At 34.9% G+C, this 25956-nt stretch overlaps 3 protein-coding genes across 4 annotated transcripts; 2 read left to right on the top strand and 1 right to left on the bottom strand.

Moving 5' to 3' along the window:
* Nucleotides 1-506: 506 nt before the first annotated feature.
* On the bottom strand, nt 507-4628 carry LOC130728332 (GDT1-like protein 4). Its single transcript, XM_057579778.1, has 9 exons — nt 4262-4628; nt 4119-4169; nt 3912-4019; nt 2812-2910; nt 2582-2654; nt 2340-2428; nt 1225-1308; nt 1087-1146; nt 507-963 (listed from the first exon to the last, which is right to left on the bottom strand). Exons 1-9 carry the CDS (start codon nt 4346-4348, stop codon nt 775-777), a joined length of 840 nt encoding a protein of 279 aa, XP_057435761.1. The 5' UTR covers nt 4349-4628; the 3' UTR covers nt 507-774.
* A 4132-nt stretch (nt 4629-8760) lies between these two features.
* LOC130728330 (zinc finger CCCH domain-containing protein ZFN-like) lies at nt 8761-16006 on the top strand. 2 transcript variants are annotated; one of them, XM_057579770.1, is made up of 7 exons: nt 8761-9077; nt 10423-10580; nt 10816-10878; nt 12714-12833; nt 13308-13598; nt 14737-15054; nt 15400-16006. In XM_057579770.1, the coding sequence occupies exons 1-7, from the start codon at nt 9044-9046 to the stop codon at nt 15646-15648; spliced, it is 1233 nt and encodes a 410-aa protein (XP_057435753.1). In that variant the 5' UTR covers nt 8761-9043; the 3' UTR covers nt 15649-16006. The 2 variants fall into 2 exon arrangements, with proteins under 2 accessions (XP_057435753.1, XP_057435754.1); XM_057579771.1 differs by lacking the exon at nt 8761-9077 and adding an exon at nt 9126-9211.
* An 8900-nt stretch (nt 16007-24906) lies between these two features.
* LOC130728329 (uncharacterized) lies at nt 24907-25956 on the top strand. Its single transcript, XM_057579769.1, has 2 exons — nt 24907-25407; nt 25546-25956. The coding sequence occupies exons 1-2, from the start codon at nt 25333-25335 to the stop codon at nt 25798-25800; spliced, it is 330 nt and encodes a 109-aa protein (XP_057435752.1). The 5' UTR covers nt 24907-25332; the 3' UTR covers nt 25801-25956.

Below are 25956 nucleotides of genomic sequence, written 5' to 3'. Positions count from 1 at the left end.
CACAGTGGTAATAATTAACAATTGATTTGATTAAAAATTATCCGTGCGAAGACAAACGGGTATAAAACTAGTACTTTGTTATTTGTGGTAAACACTTCCTCAGCCGCCTTATTGGAAATGAAACTTAGGTTGTCAAAGTTGTAACCATGTAATATTAACAAATAGTAATGAGCTTCCAGAAAAGGTGGTACTAATTGAAGACACTCACTTCTACACTCTCCTTTATTGGTTGAAATCCACATAGGGGTGACTAAATTATGTGGGTTCCAACTAATAAAATAGAAATTGTTTAGTGTGTCTGAGTGTTAGTAATTAGTAGCATTTTTCCAAAAATATGGAATCCTGGCACCAATGGTATTTAACCAATACTTTCATCCATGAGCTAAAAAATCTCACGCCTCAACACAAATGTACAGTTCATTCATGATTGGGACTAACACATAATCTGCAGTTCCAAGAGCAAATGCAGAAGGAAATACAGTAATAGTTAAATGGACTATGAACCGTGGAAAGGAGGAATATACTTTTACCCTTTGGTAACAATGAAAAATAACGGCTGTCTATGTGCAAGGTGAGAGATAAACACAAAATATTCTACAGAAAAGAATGGGATTCAAAACCTTACGTTCCCGTTAGTATTCCTAGGGTAGGGGGTAAGTACAACAAATTCTATTATAAGGACAATCAAGAAAGAAAAAAAAAGATCAACGTAGAACGATCACAATGACAAGTCGACGAAAACATTAAGAATAGGATTAATTGACGCGGTAATAATTATAGAGGAGGGTAGTAGTATGAAGACACTGAAAAGCCGAGGAAGAGCAAACCACCAACTGTGGCCACTGTGCGCTGGGAAATCTTAGATGCCAGCATGCTTCCCCCCACCACTGCCACAGAAGTACAGATGGTGTGTCCTATAGTAGCCCCGACCGCCACTCCCAGCGCATTTTTGTGGGTTGCCAGCTGTCAAAGGAAATCAAAGATCATGAAAAATCTTAGACAAAAATCAAAGATTGATGACAAAATCAACAATGAACGCAGAAAATGTACAAAGATCTAGGTGGGGGAGGAAATCAAGGTTCTTACTGCAATTGTCGCAATCTGGCTGCGATCACCCCACTCAGCAAGGAATGTTAAAATAAAAGACTGCATAAAAAAGAAGGAAGTATTATAGATGTGATTATTATCTTCCAGTCGAATAAATTATGCAGAAATATAACTTGCCTCCAAAAATATTGGTGTGCAAAATCTTGAAAAGAACCGTCGAAATGAAGTTTTTCCTTGTCCACCTTCAAGTTTCTCTTCAACCTAGTTAACAAGAACAAATTCTTAGCAGGTATCAAATATGAACCAGATTTTTTTCATTGAATAAGCTGAACCAACTAATACATCAAGTATATAACCCCTGCAGATTGCAGCATGTTTTACAAGAAATTAATTGAGGAGCCCTCCCCATGGCAAAGTGACCTGGTGGAGTAACAGCAAAACCAAAATAGAAAGAAGAAAAGTAGCAGCCTTAACAGTCACATCTATGTCAAGACTCTAGCTCTTAGTATATTTTAACATTTATAAAGGCTGTCATCAGTCCATTTACCAGAATACCTGTGTTGCACGGGTACGGTACCCGGTACGGGTACGGTAATGGGTACGCGGTACGCGATTTTTGAAAAAATAGGGGTACGGGTACGTTAGATATATATATATATATATTTTTTTATACATAATATTTAAATATAAATAAATTATGCAAAAAAAACAAATGGAATATTATTTGCAGATTGAATCAGAAGATTACAGCCAGCTTCTGAATGAATTAGAGCAGGTCAAGAAGGAACGCGAAACTGAAGCTGAAGAATTGATTAACTTGAGGAGGATCAATGCTTTCTTAAGGCAAGAGTTATTGGGAAACCATGAGCAACAACAGGATCAGGATAGAGACCACGGAGGAGAGGGACGGCGGAGGCGCACGCTGGAGAGGAAGGTGGTGGCCGGCGGAGGCGCACGGTGGAGGCGCACGCTGGTTTCCTTGTGGTTCGTGAACTGAACCCTTGAGAAGCCAGACTGTTCCCTTTTCACGCGATTTGTTCTGTTTTTTTTTTTTTAATGGCCAAAACAACGTCGTTTTGGCCCGGAACCCCCCCTTTTTTTTTGAAAAGGGTACGTACCCGGTACGGGTACGCCGCCCAAATGAACGTACCCATGCATCAGAGCAGAATACGGAACTTGAAGCAATACATTATACATCATCAGCATGCCTGTGTGTATATATATAAAGCTCTATATACACAGAATTGAAAAGTGTGACAAGTATTTACTATGAAGGGTCAATAAAAGCATACTTCTTCCATTTCTTTCTTCTGTGAAGTTTTTGAATCTGATGATCTCCACGCAATGTACAGCAATCGTAACCCAAAGAAAGCATAAAGAACTGTAAATGACAAAAAAAGGATAGGCTTAGCTTCATATTTTACACTAGCATTGAACTTAAAAATGAAAGTAAACCCCGTCCACAAACACAAGAAAATGGATGGAAATTTTTCGTTGCTGATTTCACAAGTTATAATATATCCAACTCTTTTACCTGTAGCAGCACTATTTGTATGCTTCTTCGAAATCAAATTTGGCACAATCCTTCCTAGTCCTGTAGAAAGTACCTAATTGACACACACAATAAGTTCAATCCCGATAACATTGATAATCAGAGTTAGAGCTGAAACCATTTCAACACAATTTTACCATGTTAAAAGCATCCCATGATGAGAACAAAAAAAAAGGAACATTAAAACTAAAACATGATTGCTGTTGACTTACTGTCATTATAATCAGGGCACTGAGTGCACCAGACAACACAATCGACTTAGGGTGACGCATAGCCATAAGAGCTGCTATTATAAATGTCTCATCCCCAATCTAGCATGTATAAAAAAATTAGTTGAAAGGCAAACACAGATATATAAGAGAGGTAAATACAACAGAAACAAAAAGCATTCTTAACAAATCAATTCTCCTACTGGCTACTTGTAACAGTTTAGATAGTTTTGTTAGCAATTGTTATAGATTAATTGGGTTTAGTTTGAAGAGTCAACGATTAGTTACTAGTTGGTTACTTTCTCCAGTCTACGTAATGTTAGAATATATTTGGATTTAGTCTTTTATTGATAGGTGTATTTAGTTCTATGAAATAGGTTGAATGGATAGCTATATTTTCTTTAGAAGCCCATATAGTTATGTGATCCATTTTAGGTTTGAGAATCACCATGTATATATGTTTGTTGGGTTTAAGCCCAATAGGGAAATGTGCTACATTTGGCACAGAGACAATTAACCTAGGGCTCTGATGGGTGAAAACAACTCTCACTAATATATTATATGGCCAGGATCACTTCTCCACAATTCCAACCACGACCTTACTTATAGAAAATGCAAAGCAGAGAAAGATCTTGTTCCTAAAGTGCGTACTTGTGTGCGGTATCTCATTGCTGGCTAATTCCTAAAGGTACAATTGATTTCATTCTGCCCATAGGAGGTGCACAAGTTACATTAATTTTATTGGTGGTCTAAACCCTCCAATTCAACATAGAACCCGCAAATCGGCTTTGGATCACATGCTTCAGCTCATTCAATCAACACCAGTTGCATCTCCCAACACTAACCCCTCAAATTTCTCTTGCTCTCTCACCTATAATTATCAACACCTCTAGCCCTCTACTACTACCGGCGATTAACAGTTTGCAACCTAACCTCTCTAGAAGAGCTCATGTAATGCAATAGAAACGAAGAAAACACATTGTTCTCAAAATCCAAGTTGAATCAAGAGAAAATGCATCAACACTGCTACAATAAAATCAGCTATAAATAGATTGTCAGAATTTAGCAACGAATGCGACATAGGGAGGTGTCGTTAGGCTAACCTCACTGACAAGGATCATTGATAGACTGGCAAAAAAAGCATCAAAGAGTCCAACACCAGTGGAATCCAAGCCAATAGAAATGACTGAAGCATTATGATGCAACATAACCTGTTCACACAAAAACCACACTCATTTCCAGTATCTAACAATTCAATTCAGTTTCCTCAGCATCTCAATCGAATAAAACAACAAGTAACGGAAGCTCACTTTGCCGCGGCGACCGAGATCCACAGATCCACCGATCTGAGCCAGAGAATCCTGCGCATGCAAAAACAAGCACGTTACGGCCACGATTCGCGCCTGGAAAACGCGGAGGAGGACGGAGGAGAAGAGAGAGGGTGGTTAGTTACCTGAGCGAGTGTCGGCGAGAGGTGGAAGAGGAAGCAGAGGAGAATTGCGAGAGCGGTGGTTCTGCGATCGTTGAAGCGCAGCGCCATTGTTGGCGGTGGAGAGAAAATTGAAGTGGAATGGGAAAAGGAAATTTTCTCGGGAAAGTTTATAGGGATTTTCTCGGGAAAGTTTTTGGAGAGAAGTGGTTAAGTTTTGATTCGGATCTGAATTATGGAGAGATCCTGTGGTGGAAGATCCCCGAACAGTAATTTCAGTCGTTTACTCATTTTATACGATTCATTATACGATTCATTCTTTGCCTTTGCGAGATTTTGCAACTACCCAGACAAGAGCTTCATAACGCGCTTTCTCTTCTCGCACCGGCTTCCAACCCAATCAAAGTAATGAAAAAAAAAATTACATTCTTAAATATATATTTTTTAACCTTTTATGGAAAAAAGATATATGCAAGAGCAAGATAGTACACATTATCTCTCCAATTAACCTTAATTCTAATTCTCTCTCACCCTAGCTGATTTGAGGGTTCGAGTGCATTATAGTAGAATCTGTGAAGAAGAGCATTCCAATACGCACGACATTCAACCCTTGCCGATGTCACCTTAGGGTGCATTTCGAAAAGCAATTAAATTAAGTGATTGTGACCGTACACGTTTATCACATAATGGTTTATTCATAAGAGATTTTATGAAATTTATTGAATTAAGTTAAAAATAAGTGATAAGCAAGTATAAACTCTTTTTTTCATAAGTTATTCTTAACGGCTTATGAAAATAAGCTCAAAACATCTTATAAGTAAGTTATAAGTTATTTACACTAGTTCTCTCAAACACTTGCATAAGTGTTACTTTATGCGATAAGATAAGTGCACTCTCCAAATGAGGTCTTAATCAATTACAAAAATCGTATACCTGAACATTGATGCCATATGTCGGGAATGTTAAATCGTATTCTCATTCAAATCTATATCTTGGTGACTATCATAATGCAACATGAAAACCTCACCCCTTCGCAAGAAGGAGAGACATGGTTGCGATCGATGAAGAAAAAATCAATTTGAATGATGGTCATGTGGAGATGGAGGTGAATTAGCCACCCTTGCAGCCACAACAATAACTCCCTGAGAATGAGTATGTGCTGACCGAGATAGAACTCCACAATGATCTCATTCATCTGAGTACTAGAGGAGCGTATGTGACTTGAACAAGAGCGGAACCAACAATTTGCGACCCAACTTCCATCCGACAACATCCTAGCGTAACCCTCTTTTGTCTTGTTGGGTAATGCAACTATCCAAAGATTTATTCACGAGTAGCACATTTGGCTCCTTCTCATAATGAATGATCACATGTAGAGGTCTCTAAAACTTGGGACGGAATGTAGCTCAATCCAAGGAGCTCAATCCAATCTCAAGGTGTTGAGATCTTTAGCTTCTTAGATGGTTGTGACCTTGGGTCTCCATTACTTAGACGAACATCTCAAAATCTTGTTGAATTGATTAACATTATCACATGTTCTCTCAAATATTCTCAAATTGTTGATGATGGTTTGTAATATCCCAAACATCTCATCAATGCTTTCATGGTCTTTCATTTTGAACATCTCATATTGAAAAACAAGCATGCATGTAAATCTTGGTTTGGTTGATGTTGGAGGTTCCTTCGGAAGCATTAGTCAAGGTATCCCACATCTCCTTAGATGTAGAGCAACCGTTCACTTTGTCATATATATTTTGAATGACTCAGTTCAAAGGTGAGAAAAATCTTGGCTTTAGTGTTGAGGTTCCTTGAGGAGCATTAGCCAAGTTAATGTTCCTGAATTTTCAAAAGATCAATATTTAGTGCACGTTTACTCATATATTCATAATTTTACTATTGTCATCATCAACACATATTTATGAGATTTTTAGGTACCCGTCGTTGAGACTCAACACCGTGCACATGATATTTTGGATCACCTTCCTTCAAGGTAATGGTTTCTGTTGGGGGAGACAGGGGAGTCCATGGGCCGAGGAGCAAGACACCAAGAGATATCGACGCCACATCTTAACCCAAAACCTTAAGGCACTAGGTTTATGGGTCACATCTCTTATAAAGTCTTCTCCTCACCCAAACTTAACCAATGTGAGACTCCAACTCCGCACTTGAATTCTCAACAATCTCCCCCTCAAGTGTGAGTTACTCCACATTATCATGGCCCCCCTCCGCGGAAGCTTATCCACTCTTGTACCGTCGTTCGCTTCACTGCGCCAACGGAACCCGCCGCCTAGTCACACCACTAGGAAGACTTTCGAGACAAGGAGCCGTAACCATGGCTACACCAACCATCGGCTCTGATACCACTTGTTGGGGGAGACAGGGGAGCCCATGAGCCGAGGAGTAAGATGCCAAGAGATATCGACGCCACATCTTAACCCAAAACCTTAAGGCATTAGGTTTATGGGTCACATCTCTTATAAAGTCTTCTCCTCACCCAAACTTAACTAATGTGGGACTCCAACTCCGCACTTGAATTCCCAACAATTTCCCCTATATGCTTACAAGGTGAACACGCTAGCTTGTGTTGTGTAGTAGACAACTAAATAGTTGATGGAGTCTTTGAGAGACTAGGGGAGGAGAAGATAATGATGTCTTTATCATTTACGATTTTTAATTTTAAGATAATTAGTAATTACTACTAGTTCAGTTTCTGAAAACATTAACAACAAGCAGCTACATAGGCAGGATTTGAGATTTCGTAGACCATGATCAATGAGGGGGTGAAGACATTTACATAGAGATTGGGGTTCATGGCAGTACCATGTCCCCCCTCCTCACCGATTGACGACATGCAATCAGTTCGATCAAGCACACAAAATTTAATCATTCATTTTTTTCATAGCCTTAATTATTTTTATTTCTTATTATTTTGCAACTTTGTGTGTTAATATTTGTTTAATGAGAAAGAAAACAAACAACTACAGAGCAAGAACTAAAACATCCCTACACTTGAATGGAACAACAACGTATGGGGAGAGTATTAAGATTAGTAAAGTCGCACTGCAAATGAGCAACCAAGCCGACAAGACAATCCGCATAACCATTGGCTTTATGTGGAATATGACTAAATAAATATCTCACAATTCCGAGTTAGAAGAAGAAGAATATTCATGAAGAAACTAACAAAAACAAAAAAAATCCTGAGAGATGCCATAATTTCTATACAATCAGTGTCACAAAAATCTTTTCTAATGCCCTTTCTCCTGAGCAACTGAAGATCACCTCCTGACCTCCATGTACTGCATAGAATCCAAATTGCCAACTGCAAGTTGATATGAATATTTATTTTTCTTGGATGTGAACTTTTTCTTTTTGACGATTAGTGGATGTCAACTTCACCCTAAACCAATGATTCCAAATTTGATTATCCACTCCTTTTGCCCTTTTTTTTTTTTTTCTTTTTTTGCGCACCAATGACCAGTGACCACAAGATTATCAATGTATGCTTTCCTCCCCTCTTACTTTGAACAGAAAAAAAAACACAATTTCAATTTTTTTTTGGACATCACCACAATTTCAACTTTACCATCGCCGATAAATAAAAACAAACACGAAAATAAAAAATAAAAAAGAAATCAAATAGCATTAGTTGTGGTAACCTTGTACCAAAAAAAAAGTTGTGTGGTAATAATAAATTAATAACCTAATGAACATAAACACACTAATAACGTTAATATAATTGTCGAGTTAAAAAAACGGTAATATAATTGTCAACAAATAGTACGTTACCTTAATACTTAATTAAAAAGTGTTGTCGAATGATAGGTCGAGTAATAAAAGCTAGAGAACATATAGATTGGAGTGGAAAAGTTCATGAATTAATTTTTAAAGGGAGTAATTTATCTTTCCGATATGAAAAAATACTTAATTAAAAAGTATTTATAATATATAATTTTAACTAAAATTTATTACAAAAATATTTTGGGCATTACTTCATACCCTTTTAAAATATGAGAAATTGATATTTTTAGTCTATCAGTTAAGATATTTAAATTAGATTGTAAATTATAATTAGTATGTCAAACGAATGTTGATCTTATTGAGGTTCAAGTATAGGGGTTAGATTGTTGGCCAATCCCTATACTAATTTTCTTTTTATTAATCTAAAATGATATGATGTTAAAATTCACTTTTCATTGAGCTGACAGAAAAAGCAAGCTTGTGGTAAACAATTTTTCTTAATAGGAAAAACGTGTGCGGGGTAAAGTATATTTTATTTTGAATTGGGTATATTGACGTAAAAAAGGTAGGAAAGTCAAAATCTGTGGATTATTAAACAATAAAAAAATGAAAAGCAATAAAGAAGAATGAAATAATAAGAGATGAGGTTTGTGGGGTGAGGAAAAATAAACGTAAAAAAAACAAAGCGATGAAAGCAAAGCATTAGTAACAGTAACACATGGTTGGTGCGGTATCTCGTTGGTTCGTTCCTTTTTTATTCCCTTCTTCTCATTTGTGGACTCAACAACACAACGCTACCTCTCTTCTCTTCTTCACAGTTTAGAGTTTACATAAACACGCGCGCACACTCTCTCTCTCTCTTTATTTTTTTTAATAATAAGAGTAATACTTATTAATATTATTTAATAATATTATTGTTATTTATTATTGTCTTCGTCGTCGTCGTTGTTGTTTTTGTGAAGTGGAGGTTGATCGTGTTAGAGTGAGTGGTCACTGTGAATGAGCAACGAAACAACGGGTGCTGTGACTGTGTGTTGTGTGACAGCTCGGTGATGATAAGCGTGTATGGAATTCCATGCTGCAATTTCCATGTCTCAAGGTTTCTTCTTCTTCTCTTCTTTTGTTTCATTCTACACACTTCAATCTGATTCTTCTTTTTCTCTCTTATTTCAATCGCTGATTGGATGATCGTCGTCACTGATTAATATTTATAGTCAATTCTCGATTTGTCATGTGATTTTCTGAGATCTGAGATGCTTGATTCGTTTGTCTCTGCTATCTGTGTTTTACGTGTATCAAACTATGGACCAGCTTGGATTTTTTTTGTTTTTTTTTCCAATGCTTCTGTTGATGTTCTTTGAGAATGCTCATGCTCATGCTGTTTTTTTTACTGAACTAAAAAAAAAAACCGAAGCTACTTTTTCTGTCGCTTTTGCTTTGCACAATCACACTAACAACTCTTTTTTTAGTGTATGTTTGGATACACGGGGAAAAAACCACAATGAAATCAAAATCACGGTAGATAACCGCTTAAGCTAAGGGAAGTTGGTTTTGTCTACTGTGATTTTGGCTTTCTGTGGTTCCCCACCATGTAACCAAACATTCACTTAGTACATACAATTGATTTTAAAACCAAAATCAACTCTGGGAGAGAAGAGTGTGTAATAGCTTGTAAGTGATATAATTGATAATTAATTTTGGAAAAATTAGCTTAGTTGATGGAAACATGTTATTAATACTTCTCTTAGATTGAAATTAACATTGCTTTCCTTGTTCAAACCAGTATTTCGTTTTAGTTTTGTAATTTTATATTTAGATGCTTTCTAGTAGCTTCATGATAAATTGTTGTTATTCAACACTTTAACAATCATTAATGGAGGTCGTCCAACTTATGGAAACTTTTTAGATTTTTCAAATCTATGAATATTTTAAGCTATTTATTAATCTATGAACTCTTGAAGCCTTTTTGCTTTATGTTTTTATTAAAGAAACTACGGTGTAGTTAGAGTATGGCAGCTTTTGAAAAAGCCTTGGTTTCTTCATAGCATTCCAACTGGGTTCTTAGAATGGTTCAAATTTTTTAATTTTGACTCTGTCTCAGTAACTTTTTCGTCACAGGGTGGGGCCATTAAGGACTTTTCCATGGGTATATGCATGAGTTGGAGCATTTTGTTCTTCCATTTGTCAGCTACATATTCATAAGCCAAAGTCAAGTTTATATAATACACTGAGATAATCAAAATGACAGATACATCAATCTCAGAGTTTCTTTATATCAAAATGACAAATACATTATAATCAACTCTAGCACCCAGAAACTACTCAGAAGCTTCTCCCTAGATTTGATTTTGGCTTCAGAATCATTTGTATAAAGATTTTCAAACATGCATGGTTAGTTGATGTGTCTTCTGAGAAATTGACTTGTTCATATCATGTTATTTCAGATGCAATGTGGCAAATGAGCTTGAGGTCAAGTGAAACAATGGATTCAGGTCCTTATCCTGAGCATCCAGGAGAACCAGATTGTTCATATTACATCAGAACTGGCCTTTGTAGATTTGGAGCAACATGTCGATTTAATCACCCTCCGAACAGGAGACTGGTATGAACTGCGCAATGCATTTCAACAAATTGTTTCCTATAATTAGAAAAAAAGTACATACTCACTTTGTGAGGATATAACTTTGCTTGAGTGTGTAGCATCCCCCCCTCCCCCCCCCGACTTACACATGCTCTTTTCACAAGTAATTTTTTTATCTGTTTTCACTCATTTTGATCACACATTATTACTTACACAATAATGATACCTAATATTTTTTATTTTTGAAAACTATCAGGCTATTGCCGCTGCACGGATGAAAGGCGAGTTCCCAGAAAGGATAGGGCAGCCAGAATGTCAGGCATGTACTTGTTTCTCAATGAGTGCATAAGGTGCATATTGCCTGTTCATGTGCATGCTCTGAACTTTTCTTTTTTGGGGCGGATTTTTATAATTTTTCAAAATTGTAAACTTGAAATCTTTGAGTTGCCCGAGAGATTTCTTATTAGCCTCTTGTATTTTATATTTAATTCTGATAAGTTCAAATCCCCATCAAGATCACTCCTTGATTGCGTGGATAAGAGACACAAATGTCATCTATAATAACTTACACATCGTCTGAAACTGATGCTTGCATGTATTAGGACTTATCTTGCCTCAACCCTTGAAGTTGCTGTTTTTAAAGACGTAAGTTCAGAACTTGCAAGAGCCATAATCGATACTTTACTTCTGCACTTGTTCTCACAGCTGTGCATTTTATTTTTTGCTTTTCCATGAGATGAGGATCCCCTCTTAGAATTCGGGTTAGGCCTATCTCTACCCCAAAGGCTAGCTCATAGTCGAGGACTGTTCTACCCTATATGAAGACTTATTTGATCATGTCTCTAGTCAATGTGGGACCTCTCAACAGCAATAAGGACACAATACCTAGAAGATGTTTCCTATCTCTAGGATAACTTGCCCGATTTGCTTCCACATACCTAACAATGTTTGCATGTCCTCTGCTCTTATAATCAATCCCTTATCGGGAGGGCTCTTGATATATATCAAGATCCAAATTGTTGCATTCCAATGGCTATCACATGGAGAGTTAAATAATTGACCTAACATTCACAACAAAGGTCATGGCGAGATAAGTTTCCCCTCTAATCTATGACATCTCCTTGGGTCTCAGAAAGGATCCTCCTAGTCTGTTAGAAGCTAACATTTGGATACATCGAATATGAACGCCTGTGCAATCTAGCAGGCCAGTTTCTTCCAAGAAGACTATATTTCCTTTGAACAATGATAATACATGTATTTGACTGCATAACTTCAATCCCAACAAAGTGGCAAGTTCACCCAAGTTTTTAGTTTGAAAGTTTTCAGATAAATGCTATTCTAGATTAATGCCTTTTTTATTGTTTACTGTGCTAATGATACCATCCACATAAACAATAGATACATATAGTTATTGAAGGATGAATGGTTTGTAGAACATGGAATGATTTGTATCAGAACAGAATTACTTAATCAGATTCATCTCACTTTAGATAGAAAGGTAGTCAAGTTTGAATTTTCTTTCTGTATGCATGACTTCACCTAAAATTTAAGGCAGCTGGGTTTTGGTAGCATTCATCTGACTAAAAACCAGCTAACTGATTAACGTGTTGAATTGCGTTAATATTTTCTCCCTAAACTTATCTGTGTCTCTCACTAATTTTTTTTTTTAAACTTATCTGTCTTAAGAACTACTTATTCTACTTAGGTATATGATATACATTTATATGCTATTAGCAACTCTTGATCATTGATATCTCCATGAGCTGAAAAATCTTGAAAATAACTTCTTATCAAACTATAAATTTTTATACCTGAATTTCTTTTTTCATTTTTTATAATTTATGTTCTTTATGAGTAATATGGATGCAATGCTGTTAATGGCGGATGATTGACTTTGGCGGAGAGCCAAAAACATGCAATTTTTTACAAGCAATCATGGTGGATTATGGCGGGATATCGGCCATGGCGGAGAGCCAAAAAACTGACATGAGATTCTGCCATGGCGGATATTTGATAACACTTTATGGATGTTAAGATTAACCTTATACTATTAAGAACTAGTGTTGGTCTTGACACTGCATATTTATGTGCTTGTGTATTTAAAGTGAGCATTCATGATATTACAAATGCTGATCCATTTTTTGTACTTTCCAGTACTATCTGAAAACAGGAACTTGCAAATTTGGAGCCACTTGCAGATTTCATCATCCTAAAGACAAGGCTGGGATTGCTGGAAGAGTTGCCTTGAATATTTTAGGCTATCCTCTCCGCCCAGTGAGTACTGAATATTTACCTCTGATAACTAAGCACAGCTAAGACCAGGGTTGTTAATGGCGGATAGCGTAGTATAGCGGCAAGCCCAAAAAACGCTATTTCGAGCGACATTGCGGCGCTATAGCAGCAAATAGCGGTGAATAGTGGAGTAGCGGTGAGCCCCCAGGGCGCTACGCTATAGGCTATTGCGCCGCTATAGCGCGCTATTAACAAGCCTGGCTAAGACAATAATTCAAATCATTTTGTGGCCTAGTCTTGTTTCATTGTTCATTTGGTTTAACACCATTAACCTTCCTGACACACTTTTAGACTGAAAAGCTTTGACCCAGATAATACTTCTCCTGTCTTATTTATGCTTTCTAAAGTTTTGTGGCCTTGCATACTTCTATTTAATATCTGACACCTGAATCTTTTGAGCTATTTTTTATATTAATTAGTCTAATTCTATATTTTCTTTATTTCTTGTTGACGCAGAATGAGCCTGAATGCGCATATTATTTTAGAACCGGACAATGCAAATTTGGGAACACTTGCAAATTTCACCATCCTCAACCAAGTAATATGGTGCTTTCAATGCAGAGTTCTGCTGTTTATCCTACCGTCCAATCTCCAACAACGCCAGGTCAGCAGTCGTATGCAGCAGGGATTACAAATTGGTCTAGTTCATCCTATATCCCTAGTCCACGCTGGCAAGGCCCTTCAAGTTATGCACCCTTAATTCTACCTCAAGGAGTGGTTTCAGTGCCTGGGTGGAGTGCGTACAATGTAAGCGCATCCATTCTTTCTTAGAGATTATAAGGAAGGAATAGAAAGACATGATATTCTATGCTTGTGGCTGACTACAGGGCAAGGATTTTGTCATCAGAGTGTGTTACACTGGTAATAGAAGTGAAACAAAGAGTGATTTTATTCATGAAAGAAGCAAGATTAATACCTGGACCCAATGTAGGTGCAGACATATGAAGATGAACTAACTTGAGTAATTCAAGAGGCTCTGATCTCTTCTAACTCTCAAACACTCAATGCCTAAACTCTCCTGTTACTTACCAATTAGGCTTTGTGTAACCTATAGGCCCCCTTTTGCAACCTATAAAATCCCCTAACTAAATTAACAGACCTCAAACTAACCATAATAACAGCCTGTAACAACTTCTAATTGCACTAACAAACTCTTTTGTTCAAATTCTCCTAACATAGATACTAGCATGCTCCCCCACAATGTAAAGGGTAATTATGGGCTGGTTAGGTGTTATATATTACTGTGATAATGGTAATGGTAAATCCTTGTATTTATAACTTTTAGTATGCGTATTATCCTCTGCTGTGTAATTCAGTCACACTGTTTTCCTCAATGCCTCCTCGTTTTCTCTTTCTCAACACTTGTCTCTCCCATTATTCTAAATTCTAAATAAAGTTAGATTTTTGCATTAGGTAGGTTTGGATGTGATTATTTATGCTTTATGTCTAAAAGGATCTTATGAGAGGGGACTTGTTAGATACAAAATATCATTCTCATGCTTTCAGCTAACAACTTATGCTTTTGGAATATTGGTTCATTACATGGTCTAGATTTCAATTGTGTGACAATGTGGTTTAGAATTCGATTCTTATAACTCCATCCTGCCAAATAAAAAAGAAATTACACAAGATTGAGCTGGCATGTTATCATCCATGCTTCAAGTGCAAGAGACTCTTGTTTGAGTGGAGGCATGTTAAATATTAAATTGTTATGTGTTTTCATATAACGCTTTTGCGATATCTGATTCATCTATATAATTTTATGGTAAACATTTCTTTAAACTTTCAATAAAATGCAACATGGTAGATATGCACTCACCTGATTTACCAGAACATGCCATTGCTGAGATGTGTCAAAATCCTAATGAAACATTGATGTTTCCAGGGTCAAATGGGACCAGACAGTCCACAGCAAACAATGGGAAATGATCAAGCCTATGGAACTTCTCGCCAAGGTGATCCAGAAAATACAGGATCACAAGGGGCATATTCTCAATTCCGTTCTGGCTCTGTACCTGTAGGATTCTACGCGTTGGAGGGGGAGAACATATTTCCTGAGAGACCTGGTCAGCCTGAATGCCAGTTCTACATGAAAACCGGAGATTGTAAGTTCGGTGCAGTCTGTCGTTTCCATCATCCACGTGAGAGGGCGATTCCTGCTCCTGACTGCATTTTGAGTCCACTTGGCCTTCCTCTACGTCCTGTGAGTTGAATTCTTGCTACTGTGATCCATATGCCAAAGCTTATTTTTCATTTCTCAAATTATTTTATTTGTGAATTTACATTTCATTATAGTTCTGGTAGCTTTTTGAGTTTGTTGAAGCCTTAAAAAGAATGAAACTTCTTAATTTTGCTTGTGGATTATTTGATTTGTTACTTTACTATTCACTTGTCCAGTAAATGAACTAGTCTTTTTTATCTTGGGTGAAGTGAGTTAATGCATAAAAGAAAATTGTTTTTGATCTGCACATACTTGTATCAGTATTCTCTTACAATTAATTTGATCTTTTGGTACAAGCTGATAGAGGCAGTGCTCCATTTCCTACAGGGAGAACCTTTGTGTGTCTTCTATTCACGTTACGGCATATGCAAATTTGGCCCAAGTTGCAAGTTTGATCACCCAATGGGAATCTTCGCCTACAACATATCTGCACCACCTTCGGCTGACGCCTCAGGACGGCGTCTTTTGGGTTCGTCATCATCGGGAACCGCTGCGTTAAATTTATCATCAGAAGAGCCAAGGAGGGTTTCAATATCCGAGACAAGACATGTTCCTTCTGGTGATGATGAGGGATAATGATGATGTCTCTTGGAAATGGGTCATCTGAATTTTACAAAATTTTTTCAGGGGGGAAAAGGGTAATCTGTAAATTGATTTTTCCATTGCTGGAGATGTACAGGGTACAAAGTACAGATTTCATGTCAACCTGATTCTATCAAAGCTTCTATCTGAAGCAGTTGACAAGTTCAGCTGTTCTGGATTTCTTGCTGCCATATTGTATAAAATTCACAAATATTTGTCACATTGGGGAAAAATCCAATGTGAACATTTCTTCAGTCCTTAAACCAGTATATCTATTTGAAGTTTTCCCTATATGTAAAAAAATAAAAATAAAAAATCTTTTTGGGAATGTAAGATGATAATATTCGGCTCCTGCTTGAATCTTTGTTTAATGCAGGTTTAAAATTCAAAGCAAAAAGACATTCTCTTTCTCAAAACATTTGGGTTTGTACTGTCTACAATGTATGTATATAGAAGTCTTTCCCAATGCAGTGTTGTCAAATATTGGCCATGGTGGAATCTCATGGAGGAATTCCAGCAAGCTGCGATGGCCGGTATTCCGACATAAACTGATGGCCGGTATTCCGACATAAACTGCCATAATCCGTGATCTGCCATTAACAACACTGTTTCAATGGCAAGCCAACAGTAGGGTCAATATCCTTTTATTTTTCAAATTTTTGTACATTCATATCAGAATTTAACAGCAGTCCAAGGAAATCTTGGTTATTGGATGTGTTACTTTCAAGTCAAAATAAAAACTACAGTTCTAGGATTTATCTGTAAATCTACTTTCCCATGAATTTTTTATAGTGATTGATTGTCCTGGATAGAATTCTGTTTTGAAGTTAAAGGGTAAGGTGTCTAATCTGTGAATTTTGGTGGCTGCAGAAGCAGTTTTTTATTATGAGCTGTTTTGCAGATATCAAGCCTCAATGCAAATGTGACATTTGTTCTTGGAGTTTGGTTATATTCCATTTTTAACTAAATCTTAGTCAAGAATATAAATATTTTGGTTTTTTTGAATAATATGAAAAGAAATTAGCAAAGAAGGGTGTAAAAAAATTATTTAGCAAACTGGGGTAGTTTTTCACATGCTGGATCTGATGTATGTGTATGAGAGGCTGTTTGAATTTGCAACTTTTTTTGTGATTTGAAGGGAATCCCCTGCACACTTTTTAGGTGCTAGAACATTCCTCACATTCCCAAGGCCTGCGCCCTTTTCAGTGGTAGCCTTGGTCGATTCTCGGTCAAAACTGTGAATTCCTGACAGGGGGACGCGAGATGGCTGACTGATGGGGAAGCAGCGTGGCAGGCCTGAATTCACACAATTTTTTGCAAATTGAGGTTGATGTATAATAGTTGGCAGGGGTGTCAGCGTTGAATGAATCACATGCTGAATTCACAACTTTTTTTGCAAATCGGAGCATTTTGTGGTGGTCTGAAGTCCCTACGAATAGACCGTCACGGCTCCCTTTTTTCACTCAACTCTCTCTCAATCTCCTTCAACTCTCACCCCTCTCTCAAGATAAAATGGCTGATTAGGAGTGATCAATCTTGGTCCAAGAAACCAGAGCCCGTTGTACCTGCAAATTTAGGGCAAACACGTGCCGAGTTGTGTTTGGAACCAACAAGATAGAATTATTAATGGGAGAAAATGTCAGGATTTTTGACATGGTGTTCTTGCGGCAATTGAAAACCACCTTCATCAAGCCCACTTTTACGAGGTCGCCTTAGCTGAAACTCTAAAATTGGACAAAGTTTTAATATCAGTCATAGTGGAGCGATGTTGACCGGAGGAGATGCACACGTTTCATATGCCGTTCGGAGTACACCATATATTACAGGATGTTGGTGTTCATCTTGGTCTACCCATTAATGGGCATCTTATCACCGGGGTTACTTGGTGTGATTGGTCCGAGCTCAAGATAAAAGCTACTGTTCTAGGATTTATCTGTAATTCTACTTTCCCATGATCTATTTTGCACTGATTGATTGTCTTGGACAGATTTCTGTTTTGCAGCTAAAGGGTGAAGTGTTTAATTTATGAATTTTGGTGGCTGCAGAAGCACATTTTAATTATGAGCTGTTTTGCAGATATCATGCCTCAATGCAAATGTGACATTTCTTCTTGGAGTTTGGTTAATATTCCACTTTTAACTAAATCTTAGTCAGGAATTTAAATATTTTCTGGAGGCTTTTTCAGAAATAACATTTCTGTTGAATATATGCGTATTTGGTGTGTTGCCCACTAATTCCAGTATTTTTTATCTATAAGCTTATGCAGATGGAGGTATTTAAGTCAATTTATTCTTTCTTTCTTCCTAAGTTTTTTATTCATAAGAGAGTATTTATTCATATCCACTAATGCATTCTTGTGTTGCCAGCTAAATCTTGACTAGTATGTTTTATTGTGCTAGTTTTCTGAGCATAGCTGAAAACAAAAATATATTGAATTTGGTTCTCTATTTTATCATATTAACTCATGTTAAGTGAATAAAGAAAGTAAGTCATACCATTATAAAGATCACCGTAATTTGTTATATACTCAGTTCAGTTGTAAATATTTACTTTACCCTAATTCCCTTGATTTAGAGAAGCCAACTCCCTTTGCTGCTTGCTTAAATTTTCATATTCCATGATGAGTGTAGTCAACTTGCATGTATTGCAACTTGACCTATGATGCCGAGTGAGTAAATAAAAGAGTGTTTTATCGAGTAATGGTCATAGCATCATTATTTTCTTTTTTTAATAAGCTTCACTTTCATCGGAATCAATTTTAAAGGAGTTTTTAAAAGTACAATGTGTCAAAATTACGAGAATCCGTTATAAAAGAGTTTTCAAATGTGTTGTCAAAACGTTTGTGAGATACATCATCATTATTAAAAAAAAACACCATAATTATCATTTTATTATTTATTATTAATTTTTTATATCGAAGATACACCATAAATTTAGTAGGAGAATGAGTCACATTTGAGCCACTTAGGATTATTTATAGTTTTTTTTTAAATGTGGATGTATTTATAGATGAAATTTTATTTTTGGCATACTAAAGATGCAAGCCAAGGGATAAACAAAAAATTCTTTTAGGCTAAGTATTCACCACCGATAACTATGATTAATTTTATTTGTGCAAATGTTTAAACTAAGTGGTAAATGTCGAGTGTCGCACGACTACAAATTGTGCTTCATTCCTATAAGTAATGATTGAACCTCCGGTTTGGTTTTATAGTTAAGAGACAAAATGAACAACCACCACACCTCATGGTTAGGGATAAGCAAATTTGGTGGGGTTTTCATGATTGGTATTTCAGTCATTCAGTGGTTGTCTAACTCATAGACACCCTTAAATTTAGGGCGTGACCGAATATAAATTTAAAGGTTGGATGCACTAAGGTGTATCTGGTTATCTTCTACTAGTACTTCAAGCAAAAAAACAAAAGGTGCAATTAGTGATGAATTTCTTAGTTGAACCACGAGTATGCAAAATTAGATAAAACAATAGATGAGCACGCAAAGAATAACTTTACACAACATCCAAAGGAGTTGTTGAGAATTTCTTATATATTGCTTAATGTCAAGACAAAGAAAAAATATCTCACCCGTTCGTTTAATATTTTGTCAGGATTATATGATATAGTTTTTATATACATATCTCACGTTTCCAATAAAATTTGGCAAAGCACACATAATTTGTGTATTAATTATAAAGGGACAAATTTCAAATTAAATAGTTAAAAGATTTACGTGAAAGCTATTTTCTTTAAATTCATGTGAAAGCATTAATGCGGAGAGCCAATTTTAGTAAGGATTGATTTTACAATCAACTAGATATAAAACCCGTGCGTTGCACGGGTGTTTTTACAATTTTATCATTATTATATAAAATTTATTATAGTTTAAATAAAAATATTAAATATATATTAAATATTTTTTACTTATAAATTATTATAAAATAAAAATAATTGTGTTAAAACATTTCATTATGAGTATTAGAGTTTTCTTTGTGTAAATAATTAATACTATTCAAATTTAATAATTACCATTGAAATAATTTTAACAATTTAAAAATGTATTTATTTAAACATACAATAAATTATAAAGTGCATTTCAAATATTTTAAATCAATTAATAGGTTTTAATATCACCAAATAAATTATATCAACATTTTCTTATAATTTTTATCAACAATTAATTAGCTTTAACTTTGATAATTACAATAAATTTTAATTTTAATATTCTAAAATATTATTTAGTAAATTAATTATTTTTTTAATTTTAGCCTTAATTATTTTTCCCTGTTGTACTTCTTTTAGTTGATCTTTTTTACTAATACATAATAGATCAAAATTTATGAAAAAAATACACACACGTCATACTTTTTTACATCCACGTCATACTTAATAATGTTAATTTTAAAAATATTTTTATAAATTATTTATTAATAAATTATTGCTGCGCTTTTTAATTTTAAAACTATTTGCTAATTTTTAATTAATAAAATTAATTAATTTTAATTATAAATAATGTTTCCATATAAAAATATTATTTAATAAAATTTTATTCTAAATATCATCTTGTGTATACTCTATACACTTTTTAATGTATATAAAAAGATTATTCTAAAAGACTTAAATAATTATAATATATTAATTTTTTATGTATGTAAAATTATTTTATAAAATAACACAAAAAAAATTATAATCTATATTAAACAACACATGTAACTATTAAAAAAAAATATAAATATATCTTTACGAAAAAGCATTTATTCATTGACTATTTCTGATATTTCATATATTTATTTTATATAAAATATATTACTGTGTATAAATTAATTTTTTTCTCAACTTGAGGTGAATAATTAATATTTTAAGTACATATGTTTAAATTTTTTTATCACATTATATTTAGCTTTTACTTAAATGTATAGGAAATTTTATAATTAATATATAAATAATTATAAAAATGAAGATAAATAAGTTTATAAATATATTATTTAATGTTGGTAGTTTAATAGTTTTTGACATTACAATATATTCAGTTTTAATTTTATTATCTAATATATTTATTGCAAATGAAATTCTTTATTTTTAATGTATTTTAATGTAGAGGTAGGAATTACTTGATGTATTTAATGCAAAATACTCAAGTCTCCTTTACATATGTATATAGATTGGTGTGATAAAATTAACCGATATGTTTGGTGGGAAGAGAAAATGGATTGAGAAAAATATGAAGAGAGAAGAGGGAAGAAGAGAAAGAATAAATAAATTTAGTAAATTTTTTGGTATGATATAGATAGAGGTGAAAGATGTGAAAGATAAGAGAAAAAATAAGGTACATATTAATAATGGAAAAGGTGGATATTATTATTTTGTTTCAAAAGACATTTTTGCCCAATGCAAACAATTATTGGTAGTGATTAATAAATGTAACTTACAAATTTATGACCGCTAGTAATAAGGACATATTAGTAAAAAAACAAGGATCGACGGATCCAGAAATTTTAGTATGTGGGAGCAAAGTACATATACAAAATATTAATCATTTTTTTTTTAAATTCTCAACATAATTAAATATTTGCTTTTTATTTTATTACAAGCCTTTTTGTTAAGAAGAAAAACGCATTCAAAGAAATAGGATGGTACAAGTTGATAGTGCTAACTGCTATATGGGAAAAACAAATGAGAAATATGGATGAAAACAAAGGTTAAAATAAGTAAAATTTTCAAACATGAGGGCATTCGTGGGGGCAATTATAATACCATATCAAAGAAAATTATTGAATAAACACTTGCTATTGTAATGCCATACATATACTACCATTGAACATGAAAATATGGTGGGGTCAAATGCCCCCATCTAGCTTAACGTGGATCCGTCAATGACTATATGACACGATATAACCAACACACGATTATGAGGAAAAAGTGTTTTATATTTTGAAATAACAAGACATAAAAAATACTCAAGGAAGTCATATAAATCTTCAAATTGGTAGTTCAAAAAAATATCTTCAAATTCGACGCAAAGTAAATGTTCAAGAATATTCGTCAAAACAATTATCATGCCATTAAGCATTTTCTTCCAAAAATACCCTCATGAGTTTTTTTACCAAATCTCATGATAATTTTTATGATTGGGCAAAAGTGTCATTGATCCAAAAGTAACTCTTTCACTCCCTCTCCCCATTTTTCCTTTCTTTCTATACTAAACCCAAACAAAAGAGGGGAAGATCCACCCCTTCTTTCTCTTATCTTTTTTCTCTATTTCTTTTATACCAAATCACTGATAATTTCTGTTTTTCTCACCTCTCTTTCTTTACTAATCTTCTCTCTTCTTTTTCTCTCATAAACCAAACAAAGTGTAAATTACTTCTTGCCATCACTTGATTTGCAATCAGGGTTATTACTTTTTAGGCTATGTTTGTATAAATGTGTGTCGGGGCACAGCCAAGGTCGGGCTGGGGCTCGGACGGGCGAGTCGGGCAGTGCCTAGCCAAAAAACTAAATTTCATAAGGTAAATTAAACAACCATGGTGAGAAAACTAATTTCTAAAAAAAGAGATGAAAAAAATAAGGTGCAACTTCCAACGTGTATGCACTCTTTGTTGATACACTTATCATTATTATTTATCTATTTCTCCATAACAAATAAGATGTTAGTTTAGTGATGGACAAACTAGATTCCGATAAAAGTGATGACACAAAATTTGGAAAAAAAAAAGTTTGAATGAACAGTAACTGTTTTCCGAACTTGTTGACACTTGTTAGAAAAATAAATAAAAAAAATCTATTTCTCCATATTTGTATAAACAACTAATCTTTCTTCAGACGTTTTTAACTCTTCCAATAATAAATATGGTATGATGGTGTCTTTTCAAATGTACGTCTCCATGTAAGTGCCAACTTGCATACTCTCTATATTTAGAATAGGTGTGAAGTTCATGTGCTTGGTGCAGTGTACTTCAGTTCACATTAACACATTAATGAGGTCCACACCAATTTCCTTTGTTTCATTTATTTGTGTTTTCATTAATGGACTTATTAGGTTTAAAGACACAGAAAAACGCGTTTTTCGCCTCTGTTTTTCTTTACTCTTCTTAAAATATTTCTGTCTTTAATCTTTATTAGTAGGTTTGAAGACATTCACACATTTGGGTTGAAAAAATGAATTTAGAAAAAAATCTTTAATTACTTATCACAAAAATCTATCATAATGAGGTATTAGTTTAGTGATAAGCAAACTTAACCTCATTAAATGAGAGCACAAGTTTGAATCTCATGAAAGACATTGGACTTGTTTGATTCAAATTTTAGTTTTCAGTTTTTAAAACAATTTTTAAAAACAATTTTTAGAAGAAGAAAACTGTTTGAATGACATGTTTTTCAACATTTAAAAAATTAATATCTGAAAACTAAAAACACAAACTGTTTTGAAAATTGCAAACAAATAGGAGAGACATGTAACAATTTCTCGACTGTTTGGTGACATCCGTAAAAAACCAAAGAAATAGATGACAAAAATAAAACTAATGTGATAAAATACAAATTATCTTGTACTTTTCGTCGTTCTGGTAATATGGTCGCTGACTATTTCGCGAGGAATGTCTCCTTATTTCCTGATTTTGTTTGGGTGGAGGAGGTTCCTTCTGCCGCGAACCATTTGGTGAACACTGATGTATTGATTTCATTGCACGTTTTGATTTAATTTTAGTTGGTGGCATGTTTAAAAAAAAATCTTTGAAAAAAAAAATTTGAGACGGTTAAAAATCTTTTTTTTTTAATTTGAAACAGACAAATTCTTAATATAACACATCAATTTATTTTAAGTTGGATAAAATTAAGTTTATTTAAATTAGTTTTATAGTTATATGATTAAATATAATAGGTAGAAGTAAGTTTTAAAAAATAAATGTTGTTATTTTCCAATGAAGAAAAAAAATTGAAATGTTGATATAGTAAAGGTAAAAGTAAAATCATGAGAGTTATGTTTGAAGATAATAGGTAGAAGTAGATTTTAAGAAATGGTGCCCACTAGGGTGGGCACTTTGCATTTTGGTCCACCCATGAACCAAGGGCCCCTTTAGTAATTTACTTATTAAAAAAATTAAACCCTAATTTTTTTTGTAATCTGCTTCTGCAATTTCATTTCTCTCGTTTCTGTTCAAACACATATCACACATGCATAGAAATTTCAATATTGCTTTTCAAAAAAAAAGAAATTTCAATATTGGTTGAGTTGGAAGTGAGAGTGGCATTGCTCAAGTGCAATTCAATTGCAGAGAACTTCAATTCTGTGTGATTTTGGTGCCAAATGTTGAAGTGGGTATGAATGGTGGTGGGTCATTGGGTATTCGTTCTTCTGGGAGTTACGGGTCTTTGGAGGAGCAGCAGCTACTACAGAATGGTGTGTCACCTATTCAAAGTTCAAACAACAGCGCCAGCACGCAAACCTTCCAAGGTGCTCAAGGAGAAAGAGATCCTTCACCAGATATGGATCTTATCCCCCTTATGCACCTTCTTCACCAGACCCACAACACCAGATCCAAATCCTCCATCCTCTCCGGCGATGTCGACTTCGGTGACGGGACCATACCCACTTTCAGTAATGGCAAGAAAAACACAACACTGCTTATGACTTCGATTTTGCCTTTCTCGTTGTTGGTAAGAAAGAGAGCGATTCGTGGTGTTGTCGTGTTCTTGTGCGACGATCCTGGAGAGATCGCGCTTGAAGGTGTCCCAGACGAGCTCGGTGAGGAAGAGATTTCGGGTCAGGTGGAGGGAGAGAGATGGGTTTTGGAACTTGGGGTTACCTTTCTATCTTGACAATTTCAACTTCAGTTGTTTTTCTTCATCAGTAGAAAAGAAAATTTCTTAAGTAGTGTAATCTGTTTCCCATAAACTCAGAATTGCAAGAACGAGAAGAAGTGCTCTTATGAAAGTGAACATGAAGGGAAGGAGATGTGATTCAGTTCAGGCAAGGAGGGGAAGGGGTGGGGAAGAAGGGTTACACTTACATTTTTACCCTTTTTTCATCTATTAAATCCTGACCATTCAACTAGAGAATATTCCAAGATGCTAAAATCTAATGGTTATAAATCATGGTCCATGGGTGGACCAAAATGCAAAGTGCCCACCCTAGTGGGCACCTTAAGAAATGTATATTAATTTCTTTTGTTACAACTTGGAAAACCATTTTAACTTAGAGTCTTAGACAAACAACAAAATTTAATTTTCTTGATATAATAATAAAGATGAGTACCCACTCCAATAGAGTGGAGAGCTGATATTCTTCATTTCATATCCTTTTTCTCTCTGTCTTCTTCTCTTGTCACCTCTAAAGACCAATAGGGGCAATCTCTGTTGCCTCTGTTTCCAAAGGAAACCCTTGTTTTTATTCTTGCTCTTCCTTTGCTAGTAGTGTTCACCTTGCAATTTCCAACTCATAATTCATTTTCCATTGTCTTTCTAGTTTGTAGTTCAGTCTAGTTTGGATCACTACAACTCCCCCACAATCAAACCAACCCAAAGTTCAAACATTTTATACAGAAATAGGCACCAAAATAGCCAAATACTCATTTATGATATGCAAAATTGAAGCTTCTTCTTCACACAAGACAAGATTAACACCTCCTTTCCCAAACACAAACCTAGGAGCAAGAAGGAGCACTTGTTAGTGACCAACCCAACCATGATTCCTTCTCATGGCCTCATCATTTCTCTCATTTTTGTGTCCATTTTAGCCAATGATGCAAGCTTGGTCCATGTGAGTATTCTCTTTCTACCCTCAAGTCCAATTTTTTTGAATTTGGTTAGTGGATTTAGCATTTTTTTGTTTACCCCACTTATGAATTTTCATGTGGGTAGTGCTGGAATTTGAAAAAGATTGCATTTTTATGATTAGGAGGCAAATGGGTCATTTCCAATGGTGCCTTTGATGGAAGCTGGGAAGATGGATATGATGATGCTGATGAATGAGAGCAGAAGGAAGCTTGGAAGCTTCCAGATATGTGCTCTGTGCACTTGCTGTGGTGGAGCTAAAGGGGTTTGCTTGGCCTCTCCCTGTTGCTATGCCATCAATTGCAACATTCCAAACAGACCCTTTGGCTTCTGTTCATTCACACCCAAGACCTGTAATTGCTTTGGATGCCATCTTTAATAACCCCTCTCTTCCTTATAATGATTATAATAATTGAAATTGAGGATTATCTTTAAATAATTATTATGTTGCAAGTGTGAATGAGAAGTGAGGAATATGAGAATATCTGTTCTTGAATTGCTTGTTTAGTAATTAATATTGTTATTGGTATTGGTA

Source organism: Lotus japonicus, chromosome 1 (assembly GCF_012489685.1).
Source record: "Lotus japonicus ecotype B-129 chromosome 1, LjGifu_v1.2".
Classification (NCBI taxonomy): Eukaryota; Viridiplantae; Streptophyta; class Magnoliopsida; order Fabales; family Fabaceae; genus Lotus; species Lotus japonicus.
This window is presented reverse-complemented; position numbering and strand designations above follow the sequence as displayed.